The sequence below is a fragment of the Bos grunniens genome, chromosome 7 (assembly GCF_055505025.1).
Source record: "Bos grunniens cultivar Pamir isolate PY7600 chromosome 7, Bosgru_T2T1.0, whole genome shotgun sequence".
In the NCBI taxonomy this organism is placed as follows: Eukaryota; Metazoa; Chordata; class Mammalia; order Artiodactyla; family Bovidae; genus Bos; species Bos grunniens.
The window spans coordinates 54,169,507-54,191,795 of NC_141171.1; the positions used below are offsets into that span (position 1 = coordinate 54,169,507).

At 44.3% G+C, this 22,289-nt stretch overlaps 1 protein-coding gene across 6 annotated transcripts in view; it reads left to right on the forward strand.

Moving 5' to 3' along the window:
- Positions 1-11,893, forward strand: part of ARHGAP26 (Rho GTPase activating protein 26) — a 475,560-nt gene extending 463,667 nt beyond the window's left edge. For 5 of the 6 annotated variants that reach the window (XM_086412175.1, XM_086412178.1, XM_086412174.1 and 2 more), the window contains one exon: positions 5,697-7,674. In XM_086412175.1, coding sequence (XP_086268301.1) covers positions 5,697-5,785 — 89 coding nt within the window. In that variant the 3' untranslated portion in view covers positions 5,786-7,674. Of the gene's footprint in view, positions 1-5,696 lie in introns of all 6 variants that reach the window. The other variant, XM_086412177.1, reaches the window with a different exon arrangement.
- Positions 11,894-22,289: the final 10,396 nt, after the last annotated feature.

Here is a 22,289-nt window from a genome sequence, read left to right on the forward strand (position 1 = left end):
CACTTTGCATTATAGTTTCAACATCATCCATGTTGTAGTATGCCTCAGAACTCCACTCCTTTTTATGGATATACTACATTTTGTTTATCCATTTATCCATTGATTGAAATTTTGATTATTTCTACTTTTTGGCTTTTTTTATGAGTAATGCTGCTATACCACCGCATGGGCCTGCTGGGTCACGTGGTAACTCTACGTTTAACTGTTGAAGGAGCTGCCCAACTGATTTCCAGCAGGGTTATACAATTTGGCATTCCCCCCTTCTTTAGTTTTTAAGTCTCCTTTTTGAAGTAGTTTAACTAGCCAACTGAAAAAAGAAATGATACTTGATTTTTAACTGCCAAGTCCTTCCCTTCCCAGCAGATTCTGTGACTGCTTTTGCCCCTCAACTTAGTAATCGTCTTGACCCCACAAGGGCCAATGATAGCAAGAGAGAGGCAGAGTACTTACTGGGCCTTCCTGTGGTCTCTGGGGATCACAACAGCATTACTGACACTAGTTTCTTTTTAACCAGCAATGCCAGTGACCTTTCCAGTTCCCTGAAAGGCAGAAGACCACATTAAGCCTTAAAGACAACACCTCTCAGTGTTTACTGAGCTGCAGTCAAAGAAGGATCTGACAAAATGTCGATCTAGTTTTTAATCTAGTTGGTTGGTAATGTTTTCTGACTTTAAATTTTTAAAAAATGCTATTTAGACCCTACTTGCTCCATCCCTTTGGCTCTTTAGGAAAAAAGTGGACATTAAAGAAAAGAACTATTCAGAGAGATTTTTTTCCTTGTTCTCTCGCTCAGCAATTTGTTGCTGAAGATCCTAGGTAAGGCCTTAGCAGCGTGAGTTGTATGCTCTGTAGCTGTCAGGTTAAATCATCAGATCAATCAGAAGGAACTTTTCTAATGACAGAGTTAGTGAGTGAGTGAGTGTGTGCGTGTGTGTGTGTGTCTTGTCTTTCTCAGAATCAAGAAGAAGAAAAGAGGAGGAAGAGGGAGGGGCTCCTTGAGGGGAAAGTCGGTTGTTCCTAATGATTAATCTCCAAGCTTCTGGATTCCAGGGGCCCCCTGTGAATCTGGCGAAGATGCTCAGTCAGCTCTTAGACTTTGTGCAGTGGGTAATGGCTGCTCAATACTCGGAAATAACTCCAGTGTCAGCGCTGGCCAATCTTACTAGGAAACTGTGCTTTCACCAAGAGCACCTCAGACAGTAACTGGAAAGAGAAATAACTGATGTTCCCAGGAACATTAGTCATCTAGAAGCAGTGCGATTACTGATACCTGGAAAATTCGTATGGCATTCACTAAAATTGGGTTCTTGGGAAGCTCTTTATCCAAATGTGAGATGGGCCGGATCCTTCCTTCCTGGGGTACAGGGTGCAGTGTTGAGTGCAGGCAGGGCCGCCCCAGATTTCCTCTGCTGATAAAGGGCATCTCAGGCAGCGGGGTTCCCAGCGAATTTCTCAGTGGAGTCTTAGCCTCCCCAGCCTCTCCATGTCTCCCTCGGGCATTTCTACCAGCTGCCTAACTGGTCTTACTGCATCTACTCCTGCCTCACAACCCAGGCGCTACACAGCAGCCAGATGATCGTTTAAAATTGGAAGTCACATCATGTTGTTCTCCTGCTTCTGGTAGCCTCGTGTTGTTCTTAGAATTATCGATGAGGTCCTTCAGGTCCCGCCCCTGCCCTCTGGCCCCCTCTTCCCCTCCATTGATACATAGCAGCCTCTGAGTCCTTTATGTTCTTAAATAGGGTCGGCAAACTATGACCTGCCAGTGAAACCCAGCCCACCGACGGTTTTTGTAAACAAGTCTTCCCTGGAACACAGCCACCCACGCCTTGTGTTTATATATTATCTATGGCACAACAGTGACAGATTCGAGTAGTTACACACTGATGATCTGGCTTTTAAGGAAAACTTACACAGCAGTGTTCTGAAATCACAAGCTTCTCCCCGTCTTGGGCCCTCTCACTTGGCATTACCCACTGCGTGGCCATCCACTTTGGATTATTTAGGTTTTAACTCTTCAAACTCTTGGCCACCCACCCATATCCCGATCTTAGTCTCGTTCTCCCCTCATCAGTTTACCTAAAATTACATGCTTGCTTACTGTAGATGGCCCCTCCTGTAGAGCAGTCTCTCTTCTTCTTCTGTACTGTGTGCAGAATGTGGCACGTAGTAGGTGCTAAAATAACATTTGTTAAACGAGTCCACTCATTCAACCACACGGGGGTCTGCACTCCTCCAGCCAGTGCTGCTTCCCCTTGGGGCAACCTGCTCTCAGGATCTCAGGCACACAGTTGCTCCTTGTCCATCGCGAGTGAAGGAGCCAAGAGAGCGTGAGTTGCCGGAGCAGGGGTGTATGATATGAATGTGGACTGAGCTGAGAGAGAGTAGTTGGCAGTAAGCACATCCATGTCAGCAGCAGCTTTTATTTGTTATGATGCCTGCTGGGCTGGAGAGCTGCCCAGGCAGCTCACTGCAACACCTTGTGTGTTTACATAGCATAGGGGACACTGGTACAGTTCAGAAGGTTGGATGTTGGTGTGATTGAACTCAACAAGTACTTACAAGCATCTTCAGTGTCCGGGGAGCATGAGGCTAGGCCAAAGTGGTAGTACTTCAGGCCTCAGAGCCTGGGGTCAGATGTCCTGAGTTCAGATCCATCTCCATCATCTGCCAGCTTTGTAACTGGGACTAGAAGTTTAACTTCTCTGAGTCGTTGTTTCTCATTAGTAACATGAGGATAACAGCAGGAACAACTCTATAGTCATAGTGAAGATGAAAAGAGGTCCTGCAGGGGAAGCACTTAACAAAGGCCCACCAGTTAGTCTTATTCTTATTCTCCATCATTCTTATTCTCAAGGATCATCTCTGGTTGGATAGGGATGTGATATAGTGGTAAAGGGCTCGGTTTCTGGGATCAAACAAATTGGGTTCAAATCCTGATTCTAACGAGGTGCCCCTGCATGAATCAGTTTACCTCTCTGAGCCTTAATTTTTTCTCAGCTATAAAGTAGGGGTAATAGTAGTACAAGGTAGGATCCTTAAGATTAAATGAGTCCGTCTCTGAGTCCATGGCTATTTCCCAGTCACCATTAGTAGGTGTTAGCTTCTTTCATTGTAGTTCCCCGGAGGAGAGTGAAGTATGTCGAGTGATAGAATACAAACTAAAATGCACTGAAAAACTAGTTAGGGAAAACAAGATTAACACATTTGAACAGCATTAATAAGGCCTACGAATAATATGCGGTATGTATGATGAGCATTCCAGGAGCCTGGGGGAGGGAGGGAGCAGGTAGATGGCATTCCATGAGGATATTTATGGAGGAGGTGGGGCTTCAGCTGAGCCTTGAAGTGCGAGGAAGGGAAACAAAAGATGACAGAAAGCTGGGGGTTCTGGGGCTGCCTCTTTTCTTCGTCAGTTCTACCACTTCGTTGCAGGGGCATTTTGGCACAGAGAAGTCATAACTTTCTGTGAATGAGTTAAAATGCAGATCCCTGGGCTCCCTCCTCGAGATTCTGCTATAACCCATGTGCCACGAGGCCTAGGAATCTGCAGCTTTAATAACTGTGCAAGTGGTTCTGTTGCACCTGGTCTGGTGCCATGCCTTAGTGAAGCCTAACTTGCTGACTCCACTGTGTCAGCAGTCTGACCCAAAGGCTGCGTCATCCTCTGCCACCCCCATGGCATTTCTCTCATTCTTTAGTTTGGAGTGCCTCCTTTGTCCCCTCTGATTCTTCCCTTACTCTGCAAATTCCATTTCTAATGTTTGCACACATTACCATCTCTGAGCTGTGTTTGAACACAGGAACGGAGAAAGTCTGAAAGAGATGGACTCAGTGCCTCCAGTAGAACAGCAACTCAGCGAGGAGCTTTGCTATTAAATAGGAGGTGTCTTTTTCGGGTTTTTAATTTGTGTGTTGATTTATTCTTTCTAGGTCTTTAGTTTATGGGAGTGAGTTTGATGTGTTTGGTTTGGGTTCTGAACATTTGAAGTTTCCCCCAGCTTAGGTCGTTGTTGAGACCAGGTTGTTGAGACTCAAGTTTGACCAGGAAAGTCCTGCTGACCAGTCCAAATTACTGGTCAAATGATGCAGGCTCCCCTACTGACTCACCTATGCTGAGCATTTACTGTGCTTTCTCCATGTTGGCTCCTGAACCTCCAAGAGAGTCCACTGAGGGGAAGAGAGTTTTGTTTTGTTTTGTTTTTTTAATCACCACTTGATAGGTTGAAGAAACTGAAGTAATCTTGACAATGTCAGCTGGATAGATGGGCAGGAGGCTGGGGTGTTTGGGTGCTAGCGTTTCAGTGGTGGGCTGAGAGAGCTTGGTCATTGGAGAGACTGCACTGCATTTAAGCTATGTTGTATTCTTCCATGGAACTTCTCTCCCAGACTCCTCCTTGTGTGGTATCATGAATCCAAAGTACCCTTGCTACTTGGATCTATTCCTAGAGAAACAAAAGCATGCAAACATGTTGGAGGCCAGCTCATAGGTGTTTGACCTTGTCTTTTCCTACAGAAGCCTTCAAAATCTAGCCAAGGTTGACACTAATCTTCGGTAAGCCTCAGTGGCGATCCTGCTGCTGCTTCTCCATTTAGTCTCTTTGGTCTCTGTTCTTCCTTCTTTCCCTACAGACCAAAACTAGAGTTGTATTGTAGTGTTGAGGGTGGAAATGCTTTTCTAAAATGAACTCAGGAAGTCATTCAATTAGCCTAGGAAGGGAATGGGGGGAATTCATTCTCTCCAAACAATCTTGGAAAGATTGGTCTTTTCCTAAAATGTTAGGAGCAAATGTCCTGCCTCACCCAAGAGTGGTTTGTATATTCCCAGTTCACAAACATGAACAGCCCCCTCTCCCAAGTCCATGATCCCTTCTTTCTCCTTTCCTGCTGTTGACTGCTTTGCAGACTCAGCTGGATTGTGTGTGTAATTTTTACAGTGTCACAGTGGTTTCCATGGAGATGGATTGTCATATTACAGAACATTGGGTATGTAGTCTTTGGATATGGAAAAATCAAAGAGGTAAAAATTTTCTAAATTGCAATAGAGAGGGAGAGGACAGCTCTCAGACTCGTATATAGGAAAGAGGAAACAGGAGAGAAAACTAAGGAGAGGGTATGGTTGGAAATGAGAGAGGGCCATTCAAAGACTATAAGATACTTTTTAAAAATGCAGAGGGAATTTGCAAGGAAATTGGAAGCAGAGGGTCAGGATTTGAAGGGAGGTAAAATGATTAGGAGCTAGATATCTTTAAGGACTAGTTCTCAGCAGTCCTCCATGGGTACTTTGGTACATAGTCAGCACTGGGTGGGTAGATGAGCACATAGATGGATGGATACCTAGGTAAAAATAGAGAGGGAATATCATGACTGTGACCTCTAGCCTAAAAAATTGAAATGTTACTTCTTTAAAGTTAAAATCAGGAACTTCGCAAAGTCCATGAAACTCCTAAAATTGTAAGTAGAATTTAAGTGTCTGTGTCTTTTCTCCTTTGAATTATGGAGAAAGTTCAGAATGACCTTCACCAGGTCCCCCCAGTGGGTGAAAAACCTCTGGTTTAAACAAGTCCAAGAATTATGTTCCTTAACAAGCAACGGCACTCAGCTGTAAGCTTCCTGCACACCAGCGCAGTCCATATCCCCCTCTCCTTTGCCCTGTGTGTAACGTCATCTTCTCTTTCTCCTTTCTTTCTATACAGTGCATCCGTCCCAGGAGCCTGGCTGGTTGGAGGGGACTCTGAATGGAAAGACGGGCCTCATACCCGAGAACTACGTGGAGTTCCTCTAACCAGGAGCCCTGGAAGAACTGCTGAGCGTTCCACTGTATCCATGACAACTGCTGATTCCAGTGTTGTGGACCATTGCTCTTTGCCGCTGAGAAATACAGGATGACTGACTCTGCTGCTACCTGTCAGCACGAACGTTTTCCTAAACTCTGGTGTCACACGTCCCCGTGATCATCTCAGCTGAAATGTGGTCATACTGCAAGAAACAGAAGGAAATCGGCAGAGGAGGCCATTTGGTTTTGATTACCACAAGAAAGGCTTACAGAGCCATGTCTCTTATTTAGCACCCTACATGGGGTGTGCTCATTTTGTTTTCACAGTCATCCAAAACCCAACCTTCTGAAAAAGGAAGTGAGATACAAGTAGTCCCCAAGAGCGTGCAGTGTAGCCAGCTCTGACAGGGCTGGGCAGTGGCCTGAGATCCAGGCTGGGTCCACTGCTTTTGTTTACAGTAGACACTCACTCTACCCCATCTCTGAATACTTGAGCCCCGCAGTGCTCCAGGCTGCTGGGTCTGTTTGTTTGCATGAAGGATGGAGAGGGGTCACGGCACTGGTTACACAAGATCCAATCTCACCATCTCTCAAGCAGCCATTGGCCCAGCATCAGCAGAATTCTGTCCAGTCCTCTCATGCAAGAGAACACACACTCCAGGGCCCCCCTCCCAAGCTGGGAACTTCTCTGCCACCGAGGGCTGCCATCACCTCATAACCATGGCGACCCAGCCTACTCTAAACCAAACCAAAAAGTAACACAAAATCTTTGCATGACATATTTTTTTGCCTCCTCCCCACTTCAGTCATTTTTTGAATGGTTTTCCAACAACCTGGTCAAGTTCTGTGCTTACCTGATGGCTCAGCTGGTAAAGAATCTGCCTGCAATGCAGGAGACCTGGGTTTGATCCCTGGGTTGAGAAGATCCCCTGGAGAAGGGGAAGGCTACCCACTCCAGTATTCTGGCCTGGAGAATTCCATGGGGTTGCAAAGAGTCAGACATGACTGACTGACTTTTAATTAACAAGGTCTACTTGGGGGCAGATGGAATAGCAGCTGAGAACTGTTCCCTTTCTGATGAATTTCAGCAGCACCAGGATATATTTGGAGCAAACTCTAGTAACCTCTTGAGATTAAATTACATACAGGCTTAATATTTCTGTTCTTGCATGCAACTCGTGTCTGTTTTCTAGAGGGCCACATGCTGCCTCCTAAAGAGGGACACCCTCTATCTTTCTCGTTCCCTCCCGTTCACCTGTCCCTCCCCCTGCCCTTGCCTGCCTCTAGCCTGCCACTGACCAGCTCCCCTGGCCGTGCCCTGGGTTGCTCAGCACTGGTGCCCTGGAAGTTTTCAGGCATGACTCCTGAGCTAATAACCCCATGGCCTCCAGTTTAAAAGGACATACATGTTCACTGCCACTCAGAAAAAGGGAATTGTTTCTCAGGCTTTTGGGGCATGAGACTAATATCATAAGCCATTGTGATTTAGGAGGATGCCACAAGGTTGGGGCATGGAAGGTGGGATGGGTACCTTCTGAGAAAGAGGATTTCCTGGACCAGAAGGGGCTGGGTCTTGTGGAAGACCACCTTGGGTGGGGAAGTTTGGCCTGGACATTTCAACTCCACTTGGCTTCCAAAGAAGAGAGTCCCAGTATTTTCCACACTTGAATGTCCCTGCAAGAGTGATTCTGGGCAGACCAACTCCAAAGTGAGGGACTGTCAAGCTCCCTGAGAGCCCTTCAGGAATGGCAGCCTTGTTCCAGAGTGTGTCCTGCTTCTGGAATTCCTCTTGAGGGAACTTTAAAGAAGAAAAGAAAAACTTGAATTGTGTTGAATTACTGTATCTTTTACATTTTTTTGAAAAGATAAATTTGTAAATAGAGTGATTTGAAATACTATATGGCAAAGTTTTATATTTGATATTCTTTAAGCTAGTTGCTTCGCACATTTAAGCTTTGATTGCTGAACAAGTGTGTATATGAGGCAGAGAGGGGGACACATGGTCAGAGAGAGCCAAGGTCAGCCCCTCTCTTGCCTTGAGGAAGAAGATATTTCCACATATTCTTGCTGGTTTTGGTGGTGGACGTGGCACATTAATGGTGTTCAGTCTTCTTTATCCAGATGTGGTTTTTTAGGCATTTCTTGGGCTTTGGATTTGGAGATGGAAAGAGCATCTTCAGGCAATTAACTTTTCCAAGAACTCCTACCCAGTAGTAAGATGAAGCTCAGGATTTAAACAGGTGAGGCCAAGGGTTAGATTTTTTTTTTTTTTCATTTTTCTTCTCAGGTGTATTTCTTGGTACCCCAAAGTACCAGGACAGAAGATTGGGATTATTGTGTGCTCCTTATATCTTATTCTTCTGGCACATCTTATAAGGCTTTATAACCAAGTCCAAGCTAAAATTTGCAAATGTTTTGTGTGTCTAGGTTCTAAGAAAAACTGGCTTAGGATATTTAGTTCTTGATATGCTGCTGCTTCCTTTTTCCCTAAACATGTTTATTCATCTCAGATTTCCTCTGGCTCCAAAATAAGGAAAAAACTCCAAAGAGGGATGGAGATTGTGCTATTATGGCTTTCTAGATGACTTTAAAGGTAATAGGAGTTTGTTGTGATTCATTCCATCAGCTCAGGGATGACACAGCTATTACCCAACCCAGAGCAAGCGAGACACTACCAATGGATGAGGGAATAAGAATTAAGATTGGCAAAGACTGAGATAGGACTCAGGGAAGCTATTATTGAAAACCCAAGAAGAAAAGGCACATAGGGGCAGCATACATGTACTCCTTGCAGACTTTGAACAGCTTGGGGACCTGTTCACAGGGGCCAGAGGGGACCAGCACACTGTACCACTGTGCTTTCTAACTAGAGTGCAACATAATGCTTTTAATACATTCGGCATTTTAGATCACCTGCCCCATCGGAACCTTAACTGGAGCTACTGTGGGGGCGGCCAGAAGGTCCAGACACTGGCTTTCAGAGCTCCTTACTGAAGCGTACCTGTAAACATTTGGCCCCACCTTGACCACTTTGGAAGCATGACCCTCCCTCCTCAGTTGGCCCTGATTTGAAGCTGAGGGAAATTGGACTGGCGCCAATGGGAATTTTAGGTAGAGCCCTTCCTAGTTTCTCTGGGCAATGGTGGGCCCTGACAGATGGCTGCTCTGCTTCCCTTTCCCTGGCCGGGCTCCCCTCCTCCCCATCAGCTACAGAACTGGAGACACTGTTCAGAATATGAGCCAACGAAAAAGAAGGAACTTACAGACTGAAAATGGGTTTTGCCCTCCACTACCTTTGCTCCCCACTTCTGACTCTTGCCTTTTGGAAAAAGGAATGTTAGGGCAGATTAGGGGAGTGAACTGGGTATCAGAGTGGACTACTATGGAGCAAAATCTCTGAGCTTTCCCAGGAGTCTCATGTTGCTTTTGGAAGGCCCTGGGATCAGGTCGGCAGACATAGCCTGAGTCTTCTGCGGGCATCAAGATTAGTCTCTCGCTCCTCCTCCAGGTACTCCCAGAATTCCATGGCTACAGAATACCATGTCTTGAGAAGACAATTAGTTTCACATTCTTCCCCCAACTCCCCAGGCAAGTAAAGTCCTGACTTGCTCAAGACTGGTGATATTCTCTTCTCTTTTCAAATCTGAACATAGAGGCACGGATCCTGTATAGCACTGCCAGCCATGGTGTCCCAGGATTGGAGCCAGTTTTTAGCTTGGTTTTTTAGTATTTCTACGGACGATATGTATTTCCTTATGCCAGACCAAACTGGGTTTTGTTGTTTTTTCCAGCATAATTCTAGTTCATGTCCTCTTGCTGAGTCCTTTTTGGATAGAGAGGCAGAGAGAAAGAGAGGAAATGGAACAATCAGGTACTGGCCACCTGGTATTAGCAACACAAAGTCATGCTAGTGACGGTGTCATTTCCGGTTTGCCGGGACTCTGCAGTTACGAATGCCATGCCTGTAGCTCAGATGGAGGTCCTTCTGCCGTGAGAGTTTGTGTCTCTTGAAAGTAGCAACCCCAGTGACACCAAAAACTATTTTGACTGTATAGATTCTAAAAACATCCATGATTGAGGAGTAGTGAGACTGAAATAATCAACTGAAGTAACATGATCAACTACTCATGACTGTCTATTGGCACATTTCATCTTCTGGCTCCTGTTTCCAAACGAAGCAAATCTGGACCACTCAACTTTATAGACACAGAACTCCTGGGTACAACAGTGGCTGTTATGGCACTCACAGTTCCCCGCTAGCATTGACTGTTTGATGAGCAGTCATGTTACCCAAGTAGGTAGCCAGCGTTGAGGAAACTCAGCAGCCTCTTGACTGCCTGACTTTGAAAGGAATGGCCTGGGTGTTCTTCTAGGGAGTTACCTGTCATATCTGGCAAACTTGACAGTGATTATTTACCTAGACAACCCTGCCCCACTCTTTTAAGTCAGCTGGGTGTCCTCTCACACACCCTGTGTCAGCACTTAAAAAATGTATCTTGTCGTGCTTCAGATGTGTTTGACAGTCAGGCTGGTGTGCTGGGTGCAGAATCACTTTTCTGTAAGTGTAGCCTCCCAATGACAACAGCCATGGAATAATGGACCTTGCACAAACCTGAGCATACCTGAGACCAGACTCCACCAAGTCATAATTAGTTTTTTCCTTCTACTGCCTATAGTACCTATCTAACTAAGGAACTTCCTCGAGCAGAGGGAGAGGCTGCGTAGAGAATCCACACATCGTCTAGAGCCAGCCCTGGCTAAAATGTGGCCTCCTGATGGAAGGACTTGTATTCTTAGAAGAAAAAGGATTGGGTGTAAAGTAGTGCTAGTAGCAGAAAGGGATAAACCATGCTGAAGAACTGTGGATTTTTTTAAAGAAAGATAAATGTAGTTCTTAATAGGGGGGGGATGTATCACATGAAAAGGTCACAACTAATATTTTACAAAAGTTTTACAGGACACTACAAGATGAAAACATCTTTCAAGGCAGAATGCCTTAGCAAGCAAGGCTAAGGACCTTAGCACAGTCCTGGACCCATGTAAGTATAGCAATTACTATTAAATCAGAATTCTGCTGAGTGTAGTCAGTGAGAACCAGGAGTAGTGATAAAGTGTCAGAATTACCTGGGCAGTCCTGGAGGGGCCAAGACATTCAGCACCTTTCCACATCAACCATTTCTATAGAATTGTCCAAACAGACCCTGCATGCAGCTTCTTTGGGTATCCAGATGCCAGGGTCAACCTTGTACCTGTGAAAAGAGGTTCATCTGGTGATTCTTAAGTGTATATGTATTAGTATGTGTTTGTGTGTGTGTGTGTGTGTGTGTGTGTATGTACAGCTCACATTTACGTATATAACGAAACAGACTCTCTTCTAGAAACCCACATAAGCTGGCAGTTGCTGAGCCTTGACAGCCTTTAAGATTTAAAGGTTGAGAATTACAGAAACGAGAGGCTGTTGATAGACGATCAGAATGATCAAAGATGTAAATTAAGTGCCATTTTGAAATTTTATTCATATTTATCAGATGGTTACTATCTACAGCTATATTCCTTATTAACTTATTAAGAGTCATGTTGGAAAAAAAAGATCAAACTCATAAACAGTAAGTCATTCATACTAGGATAGTGTTCACAAGCACTCTAAAAGACATTTTGTCCATCACTTTGAAGAAAATATTTGCATGTTTAGTTCATAATTTAGGCTACCTTTGGGTATATTATAAAGTGCTGTGTGATATAATATCAATAAAGTACTTAAAAATGGCACTTTAATGTTTTTTTAAAAACCATAAATGCACTGTTTTAAACTTCAATTCAGTATTGAATATTGACTGGTGTGTAGAATCCTATTTCTTAATTAAAAAGTAACTTGTGACTAGAATAGAACTTTTCCCCTGTTATTCATAAAACAATTTTGCCATGTTTGGGCTTTAGAACAACAACAACAACAAAAACCTGTGCTTTCGTGTCACTAAGCATATCTATAAAGAAATAGTTTCTGTTGAGTGGCCTCTGAAACTTGGCTTTCTTACATTTGGTTGGTTTATGTGACAATCTTTGTGAAATGAGTGGAAGTATGATTTTTGAATTAAATGACTTTTCCATTTGGTGGTATGTTTGTCTCTTGAATTTCTGACAAAGTTTTGTTTTGACGTGATGCATATTTTTATATTTGTTTCAAATAAGCAAAGACCATGATCAGAAGTTACAAGTGTGGTCTCCTGTGGTCCCTGGCAACAACCACTGTGCTGATTTCTGATGTGCTCTGGGTAGCTCTGGTTTCCTTTAGGGAGAGGTCCACTGCTCGTGAACTACAATTAAGCTGCAAAGAGTCACATTCCAATGACTGTTTCTGAATTTATCTCCTGGGAAACATTTTATTCTTCCTAAATTCAATTGTCAAATCAACCATTTTCTGGAACTTCCATTAACAGTCTGGAATAACCAAAGAGCCAGAATGCAGACAGTCCTGTCCCAAAGCTGGGTGTGTCTCCCAGGGTTGTATTAATAAATCAGTTACTTGTGACATGTTGTCCCAGGCCAGCTCATGTTATTGAGTTGTCTCATTCATCACATCCCCTCCAGGTACATCCTGAGTTGCAGCCTGGGAGCCAGGTTCACAGTGCACTCCCAGCTTCTGCTATGAGAGCAGAGGAGCCAGAAGGAGAGGGCAAGGGAGCCAGGACTTTGGGGATGGAGGGCAAGGCTTCTGATTCCGGAAGCTTGCCCTGGGAAAGCAGAAGGTGAGTGAGTAGGTGCTGGGTTCTGAGGGATGCCTATTTAAATATGTGGGTCACGTGTGAACTGTTTATCCTGTCCTTGTTTGCCCCTTAGTAAGGGCTGGTTTGCCACAGGAACAACACAGATCCGCCGCACCTTCTTCCTTCACTGAGCTCATACCCTGCCCTGGAAAACTGGCCCAGCATCTGAAGCATCATACATGGGTGGGGTCACAGGGTACCGGGGTGAGACCTTCTGAGCGGCACATGTAGACAACTGTTGCCAACATATGAAGAATGAAATGAATGTATGGATTTGTATCATATCTATGTCCTTGGTTTTCCCACCAGACTGTCTTCACTTCCACTTTCACATCTCTTTAATGGGAAAGATTTTTTTCGTTTTCTTGTTGCTTTTAACTGCCCACTCAGATCAGAGCTCAAATTGTGTCATGTCTTGGGGTTGGTTTGGTGTTTTCACTTATTATTTCCAGCCATATGGTTGATCCTAAGAGTGCCTTGATTAGACATGGACTTGACTGACGCTTGAAATCATGTAAATGAAAGATTTTCTTAGATCTCAAACACATTTGCACTTTGGGGAATTAAATCAGGGTTTCCATTCCTCCTTTTCTCGATTCTGTCTCAACCTCCACTCATACCGTGTGTCTCTCTTACCCAAATGTGTCAGTGTCTTTGGCTCGCCCTGCTTTTAATAGCACTATGCTAAGCTACAACTCATTAACTGTGCCGGGCAAGTCAGGATTGCCTGAGTTCAGCCTGCACAGCAGCCAAGGGAGCCTCTAACCAACACAGCTCCTGCTCAGGGTGGGTCAGGCGCATCACCTGGGAGAGTGAGCAGCCATGCCCAGCCAGGCTGCATCTTTCAGAAAGTCACCCTGTGTTACCTGGCCATTGTCAGCCAGTGGGGACCAAAGCAGGATGGTTTTTGGTTGAAAGGATCAGACTCAACTCACTGTATCCCACAGCACTTGGCAACTCCTGTCACACTTGGTATTGTAAAGTGTCTTGTGTCATTGACTCCAGGAGGCCTTCCCCAGCCTCTGTTCTCTAAAACCCAGATAGCCAATAGGCCTTCCTGAGGCCAACCAGCAAATCAGTCAAGACTTGAATTCATAGGGCCTTTCTCTAAGCACGAAATCACATTTGATGACTTCTTGTTCTTCTATGCATCCTAAAACTAAAAGTTTTTTTTTTTTTTAACACTATAGCTGAATGTTCTTTTGCATTTGGGGTAGTAGATTATGGAAAATACTTTATTATTAGCTTTATTGTGGGTTTTCTGAAACTTTATCTGTTAAAAAATGTGGGAAAGTAATGCCTGCCTTGCCAGTGTTAGATGAAGGGATGACAGTGAATGGGAACCAGCCTTCTTTTCTACTTTTCCTCCTAATCACACCATTTTGCCCTTTCAAAGTACTTTTTACCTAGTTAACTCATTATTTGTCATCAGATGTTTGGCATTGTATGTCACCCTCTTAATACCCCCACCAGGACAGGACCTGGCACCTGGCATGTGGCAGATGCTGGATGGCCCTTGGGGGTGCTGACCTAGTAGCAGGAGGCAGGAGAGCACGGCTGTGGACTCTGATCCCTCCTTCATGTCTTCTCTACACTTCTGGTTGAAAGAAAGAAGTTGGATCATTAGACATGGGTGTTTGAACTCACAGTAATGTTGTGGTCCTTGGCAAGCTACTCCACTCACTAGTGTTCCAGCATTCAGGCTTTTGTGGGAGAGACTTCTCAGTCTCCTTTCAGACACACGCAGCCACATTCTCTCCCAGCCTCCTTGCTAGTGCTTAACACAGGAAACCATCTGGATGACCAGCTGACCAAGAGCCAAGACCCTTCTCAGTCTTCTGAACTACTTATGGGTGGTATTATGAACTTCAGATCAGACTGGAGACCTGTCTTCAAGCAAACCCACATCAGAATCACCCCTAAAATAAGAAGTCTTCCTTTTTCAAGACCCTTAGAGGAAATTCCACACAGTCCCATGGGAACGCGGCCTGGTATCTAACACTCTCACCAAGGGAATTCTATGTCCAACTGAAGTTTCCCAGGATACAGCTTCAGTCCATTTCCTTTCTGTATTTCCTTAGAGAGGAGCCATCATCTTTTTAGAGCAGTCACCCTCCATTTTCATGCTCCCATTCAACAAACACTTGACAATGACCTCTTATGTGCCAGGAGCTATTTAGGCCAGGAAGTATTAATCATGATCTCTGTCCCCAGGGAACTCAACAGTTGGCCTTGCTGATGACTAGTGTACAAGAAACAGAGTTTACCATGTGCTGTTGCTACACTTGCTGTGTGTGGCAGGTAGTCTTGGGCCCCAGGGAAGATTGATTCTTTCTCTTTGAGAAACAGATACCAGAGAAATCTTCACAAAGAAGTGACACTGGAGGTGATCTTGAAAGATGGATAGAAGTTTGCTACTTAGGCAAATGGAAAAGTGTCCCAAGCATAAGGACAGCAAGGACTAAGGCATGAAAGGGAGAGAAAGAATGACAAAGCAACAGAGGGGTGAGATCACTATGATTGTAACATGAGGAGATAAGGGCGTTCTGAGAATGGTACTCCTACTCCCTTAACCTTTAGGCTTCTGTCTTCTCAATAAGTGACAATATCGGCTGACATTTACCACTGTCTTACTAGGTACCAGACACTACTATACATGTACTGACTCACTGAATCCTCAAAATATGTGAATGAAATACTATACATAATAGGAGGACATCAAGGCTGTATATTGTCACCCTGCTTATTTAACTTCTATGCAGAGTACATCATGAGAAACATTTGGCTAGATGAAGCACAAGCTGGAATCAAGATTGCTGGGAGAAATATCAATAACCTCAGATATGCAGATGATACCACCCTTAGGGCAGAAAGCAAGAACTAAAGAGCCTCTTGATGGAAGTGAAAGAGGAGAGTGAAAAAGTTGACTTAAAGCTCAACATTCAGAAAACGAAGATCATGGCATCTGGTCTCATCACTTTATGCAAGTAGATGGGGAAACAGTGAGAGATTTTATTTTGGGGGGCTCCAAAATCACTGCAGATGGTGACTACAGCCATGAAATTAAGAGACATTTACTCCTTGGAAGGAAAGTTATGACCAACCTAGACAGCATATTAAAAAGCAGAGACATTACTTTGCCAACAAAGGTCTGCCTAGTCAAGGCTATGGTTTTTCCAGTGGTCATGTATGGATGTGAGAGTTGGACTATAAAGAAAGCTGAGTGCTGAAGAATTGATGCTTTTGAACTGTGGTGTTGGAGAAGACTCTTGAGAGTCCCTTGGACTGCAAGGAGATCCAACCAGTCCATCCTAAAGGAAATTAGTCCTGAATATTCATTGGAAGGACTGATGTTGAAGCTGAAACTCCAATACTTTGGCCACCTGATGCGAAGAACTGACTCATTTGAAAAGACTCTGATGCTAGGAAAGAGTGAAGGCAGGAGGAGAAGGGGACGACACAGGATGAGATGGTTGGATGGCATCACCAACTCAATGGACATGAGTTTGAGTGGACTCCGGGAGTTGGTGATTGACAGGGAGGCCTGGCATGCTGCAGTCCATGGGGTCGCAAAGAGTCGGACACGACTGAGCAACTGAACTGAACTAGTATAATTTTATAGATGAGGAAACTGAGCGTCAGGGAGATCACACAGGCTAGGAAGTGGTGAAACTGAAAATCCAACATGGGTCTGCTTTTAGAGCCCATATGCTCTTAATTTTTAAAAATTTCTTTATAGATACATGTGATTTTACATAAATACATAAACTTTTTTAATGGGGTGGATGATTTTCCTTCCACTTTTGACTTGGTTCTTCAATTCTCCATATCAGCCCCCTCCCTCCTTATAACTATGTCAACCACCTCTTTATGCCCTTTGCAATAGGGAGCCCTTCAGAAAGTACAGCTTGGTGTTTCAATGGCTGGAGTAAGAACAGGATGTTTTGGTGTTAAAACCTTTCCTCCAAGGAGCCCTGTGCTCACTCATCTTGGGTGAACTGCCCCCCTCCCCATTTGTGGAGCCCTGTGCAGACACTACTGGTTCTCTGGGCAGCCCTGGGGACTCCAGCTTCAGTCTTTGGCTGGTCCCGGCATCCTTGAGGACACAGCAAGGAAGCAGTCCCTGCAGAGGGTTCAGCCATATTTTTCTGGCTAAGAATAAATAATGTGCAAATTAAAAAAAATTTAACAATTTGAAAATAGCCCCTTTTCCCACCCTGATCCAGCTGCTGACTACAGACCTTCAGGCTCTTCTGAGACTGCCAGGGAAATCCCAGGAACATGTGTCTTCTTGTGGGAGAACCAGTGTTTCTAGCCTGCTCTATTAATGCACCAAAATAGAGAGTTTGGGGCATTTTAACCCCCTCTTAAGCTTCAGAATTTTAAAAATTCAGAGAGAGGAAAGAGCATGAGAACTAAAAGCAGACAATGGGTGAGTGCTTTTAGGAGATGGAAAATATCTGAGTTCCACTAAATCTGCTTATTGAGTAAGACTCTCACCCAAGTCTCCTCCAGGGAGTGGGGCTGACCTGTTACATGTCAAGATGACAGTGACCTAGTCAGTTTCATTTATGGAGCACCTTCCATTATACTAATTGCTGTACATGCATCATCTCATTTAATCCTCAAATCAATCCTATCAAATAAGTACTGTTGGTACCCTCTCTTGCAGGAGAGGCAGCCAAATATTAGATTGGGTAACCTGTTCAAAGTCACTGAGTTAATGAGTAACAGAGCAGAGATTCAACCTCAAAAGGCAGACACCTACACTACCCCAACCCTGGGGAAGGTTTCAGGAGCTTTAGCCCTCAAATGTACTTCAGTCTTCTCACCCTGGGGGCTTTCTTGTTGTTTTTGCCTCCTTGGCAGCCAGTACCCCTTCTAATGCTACCAGCAGCTTAGTTTTTCTTTGGGGAGTCCCCCACTCAGGTTCCATGGGTTTGGGTGGGCTGGCATCCATCCTTGATCCAGTGGTGAACCTGTGGCCCTTATTGGGCCTGTGAGATCATCACATCCACCCAGCCAGGTGACTGGTTGGCTCAGGAACAAGTCCAGGACCTAGTGAGATCCACAATCCCTGGACTTTGTCCTGGGACAAGGCCTCCAGGTCATAGCAGGGGAATTCATTGGATCAGGGAAGCTCAGTAAGCATCCCCTCCCCTGCCCCATCCTCAAATGACTCCCTGTGAGCTCTGTCTGCCGCTTCTCTTTATTTGAAAGCCCTCATACTTTTGTTGAGTATTTATAAAGATTTTAGTAGTGCACCTCTTAGAAAAATTGCTTCAGAAGACAAGCAGAAGATTTTAAATATTCATAGCAATATAAAATGAACAAGACTACTCTAGTGTGATCACTCCTGGAATAAGTTCACCAAAAGAGAAGACTTGATGCCTGAGCTCAGCAAGTATATCTTTTTTTGTTGTTTTTTTCAATTCTGACATTTGTTCTCCGTTTTGGACCGGAAGCAGCCATGGCTCCACATAAGAATAGGAAGAAATTGTGTCATTCAGAGCCCTCTCTCCATACTCTTCCATCCCCAGTTGATTCAAGTCATCACTTGATGATTTGACTCATCCTGGGGATGCATCAGTGTTGAGATATTTCACCCTGAAATTCTCATCGAGGACCCCCCAGTCAGATGTAATAAGGAATGCCCATAAATCATGCCTAATCATGATACAGAATTGCATTCTATCAAGTGCTCCGTGGTTAAGAAAGATGTTCACACACCCCAGAGGCCACACCCAGACTTGTTCAACCATCCCACAGATGTGAGTCTGAGAAACTCCAGTATCTTGGAGTTCTTTCACCTTCATATGGGTGGGGCTACATACTTCGAGGCCCTGAAAGGGGGAGGGTATATCTAATCAGGCTCTGATAGGATAGCCTGCTGCTACTCTTCCCAGTGACATGTTCATGGTTTTCTTTTCTCAAGGACTTTCAGATCAAGCGAAAACCTTCACAGGCAAGGAGAGCACTCCAGGTCCACAAAAAAATAATGCTCTCACTTAGTATAGCACTTTAAAATTTTCCAGGTTTTTTTCTTTCAAATTTTGACCATGGCACACCCCTGATCAAAAAACCTTCAAAAACTCATGGCCTGAAAAAAACAGCGTGGCACTTCAAAGGGTGCTTCCCAGTTATGGCTCTAGCATCTTTTCTTCAATGTTCCTTTATGTATCCTGTGCTCCAGAGGGTCCCCGTCTTCATCATTCTATGACGGTTGGAACCAACATTCATTCATTTCTTTGTCAGTATTTATTGGGCACCTTCTCTGTCCACATTCAAGTGTGGGGTGCAGACTCCCATTTGTGCCCCCCCCCCCCCGCCAGGTTCACTCAGGCTCAAATGCTCTTCGTCTTTTCTACCCCAAGGGAGATAGCTGTTTGGCAGCCATTACCCCTTATTCTGGAAACAGGACCTCAGTTTTTCTTTAGAACCCAGCCCTCCCCTAATCTCAGGTCCCAGGATTCGGGGTAGACAGACACCAACCCTGCGTCCAGTGATGAACCTGTGACCCTAGACAGACCTATGAGATCATCCAAGCCACCAAGCCCAAGTGATGTGTTGATCCAGGAATGGGCCCGGGACCCAGTGAAGTCTGAGAACCAATTTCTGTATTGGACTGTTGTGATGAGAGATTTCTTTCTTTCTGGATTTGAAACCATGAGAACTGTTAGTGGCCCTCTTGTCTCTTTGTCAGGGAAAATCTGCCAAAGAAATGGGAAGCCTTGAAGTGATACCAAGACAGATGATACCAATGTTCCCTGTTCACAATAGTCAAAAGAAATGGAAACAACCTAAATGTCCATTGACAGAAGAACAGATAAGAAGATGTGGCAGATGTATAGAATGGAATACTACCCACCCATAAAAAGGAATGAAATGATGTGATCTGTAGCAATATGGATTCAACTGGAGATTATCATATGAAGTAAGGAAGTCAGAAAGGAAATACCATATGATATCACTTACACGTGGAATCTAAAATATGACACAAACGGACCTATCTTGTGAAACAGAAACAGACTCATAACATAGAGAACAGACTTGTGATTGCCAAGGGGACGAGGACGGGGGGAGGAACTGGGCGTTTGGGATTAGCAGATGCAAGCTGTTATGTACAGAATGGGCAGACAACAAGGTCCTACTGTAAGGCACAGGGAAGTATATTCCATATCCTATGGTATTATATTATTTTCCATCGTGTTCCATTAATACAAACCATAGTGGGAGCGAATATTAAAAAAAGAAAGAATGTGCATATATGTATAACTGGATCACCTTGCTGTATAGCAGAAATTAACACAAAAAATTGTAAATCAACTCTACTTCAATAAATAAAAATTTAAAAGAATACTAGTGGTCCATGTCAGAGTCCAGATGCACCTGAAATCTGTTATATAAGCCAATAAACTCATTTTGTTTCAAACAGTGTTTTTGTTTAATTCTTTCACTTACAACTTAAGTCCTGAGCTCTAAATAAGCCTTCATAGTGTTTCTATCCTTTCTCCCCCACTTTATTGTCTGATCCTTTCCCAGAAGGAAAGAGCACAGGATTTGTAGTCAGAAAATCTGACACGAAGTCTGATTCTGCCATTGCCTAACAGCTGGAACTTGAGGTAACTACTTATTTTTTCTTCATATCCATGTTTTCATCTGTAAAGTGGACCTAAGAATGCTTCTAATGCTGTTTCAATGAAATTGCATGATACTTATTCATGTACTTTATAAAATTTGCCATCCTCAGAAATCAACAATATAGTATTACACTATGGATTTCTTCAACACCTTGCGAAAAGCTGGCAGTTTCTAGGTGTCTGTCACATTGTTTCGTATTCATTAGCATGTCCAGTCTACCAGACTTGGGAGGCCCTAGGCTATGTGGGCTCTGCCCATTGCCCCTGTAAAGGACAATCCTGCATATCATGTGTTTCTCCCCACTTGCATCTCTAGTCATAGCCAAAAGGAACATACCTGGGCAGACACCGAAGCTAAAGACTGTCAGAATGCAGTGTCCTGTGACACATGCCTTGGCGTAAACACATGATGTAGATTAGTTTTTCAGTCCTATAAATTTGATTTCCAAAGGAAGTCACCCTTAGAGTTGAGAACACTAGATGAGAACTCCTGATGTTGAGCTATGACTGGTGACCATGTGCTGGGTACAAGTTTAAAGACAAAAGGAAGTCTGTCTTCAGAGGAGGAGAATGGAGCAAAGAGTAATCTCTTTGGAAGCAGAGGAAAGAAAAACCACCTCAATCCTGGCAGCAGTGTATTTTTCTTGAGCTCCTGCATGTACCTGATGCCTTGCTCTAAAATCCTAAATGAGCCTACATTCTTACAACACATTGTTATGCTTGGTCCAGTTTGAGTAGCTTCTGTTCCTTGCAACCAGAAGAGCCCCCCCTTAAAACCATGATGGGTCCCAGCTGGCAATGGGAAAACCAGAGGTTCTGGCAGCTGAAAGAGTGGCCCCAGGTCATATAGAGATACAGAGTAAACAGCCACTGGACTTTTTACTGAGTCCAGAACTCTTGGACTAGGGAACTCATTCTGTGGTTTCTTCATACCAGGAGAGAGGATGGTGTGTGCATCTTGTACCCACCTCCCTTTCCAGCCAGTTAGGAAGGATGGGTTTAGAAACTGGCATGAGTTGGGCTCATTCCTTCCACTTGATCTCTTTTTACTGTTAACTTTACGCATTGGTCTTAAAACATACACACTCAGCGGTATTGTTGCAGGGAGATCCAAACAGAAACAGCTACTTTCTACTTCTTCCGGCCATTGGAGATAGGCAGAAGTGTTGGTATTACTTACCTCTTTCCATTGGTACAACCCAGGTTGGTTTTCCATTAAAGGCAAAACTGAGTGCCCTGAAGTCTGAAAAATCCCAGGCCTTCTGCCACATTGCTGTTCTCAGATGCTAGGAAGAAAGGTAGAAATCTTGAGAGCAGACAGATTTCCTCTCCTCTGAGACCACTGCTGACCATCCATTACTGCCCAGTTCATCCTCTTCACTACGAAGAACAGTGTGCTCCTCCATCGCCCCTCCCTGCACAAGCCCCAGTTTAAGCCTATGAATCTCTTAGTCTTAGGATTGTTGTGTCCTGGACCCAGCTCACAAGAGCCATTTGTTAAATATACAGAAATCTTGTGAGCTGGTTGTTAAATTGCTGATAGCTTAAAATTGGCTGTGATGGGAGTGTTTACAGCGACGAAGTAACCAAACGCTGACAGCCAGCCCCTCCCACAAAGAGCTGGTTGTTAAGCCTTGACCGGCACAGCACTGTGTGTTTGACATGACAGGTGGCATCTGCACTTGGCTCCATTTATGGCCTGGACTGGTTTCAGCCTGATAGAAGGGGGACGGGTGTAGAGGTGGGGTTAGGTAGAGCTGAGAGAAGCTACAAGTACCCCACTTGGAGTTGTCAGTTACTTTCCAGTGATCTTGTTTTGGGGATAAAGTAACCTTTCCTAAGTGCAGGCAGGACTCTGCTTTGTGGATCAACAACTGGTTTTTATTTATTTGCACTGGTTTTAACCAGAGCCTAGAAAAGGTGTTTGGCTCCCCACCGCATTCAAAAATGCTTTTCAGAACTTTGCTTGGGGCTGCCAAGAACAGTGTACAGATTCTGTATATCAGAATACTTGGAGGATGCTGAATTCCTTTTGGTGCCCACTTCCTGCAGGAGGGAGGAGATGGGAGCCCACCCTAGGCTCATTCTCCAAGGGCAGTGAAACTGATG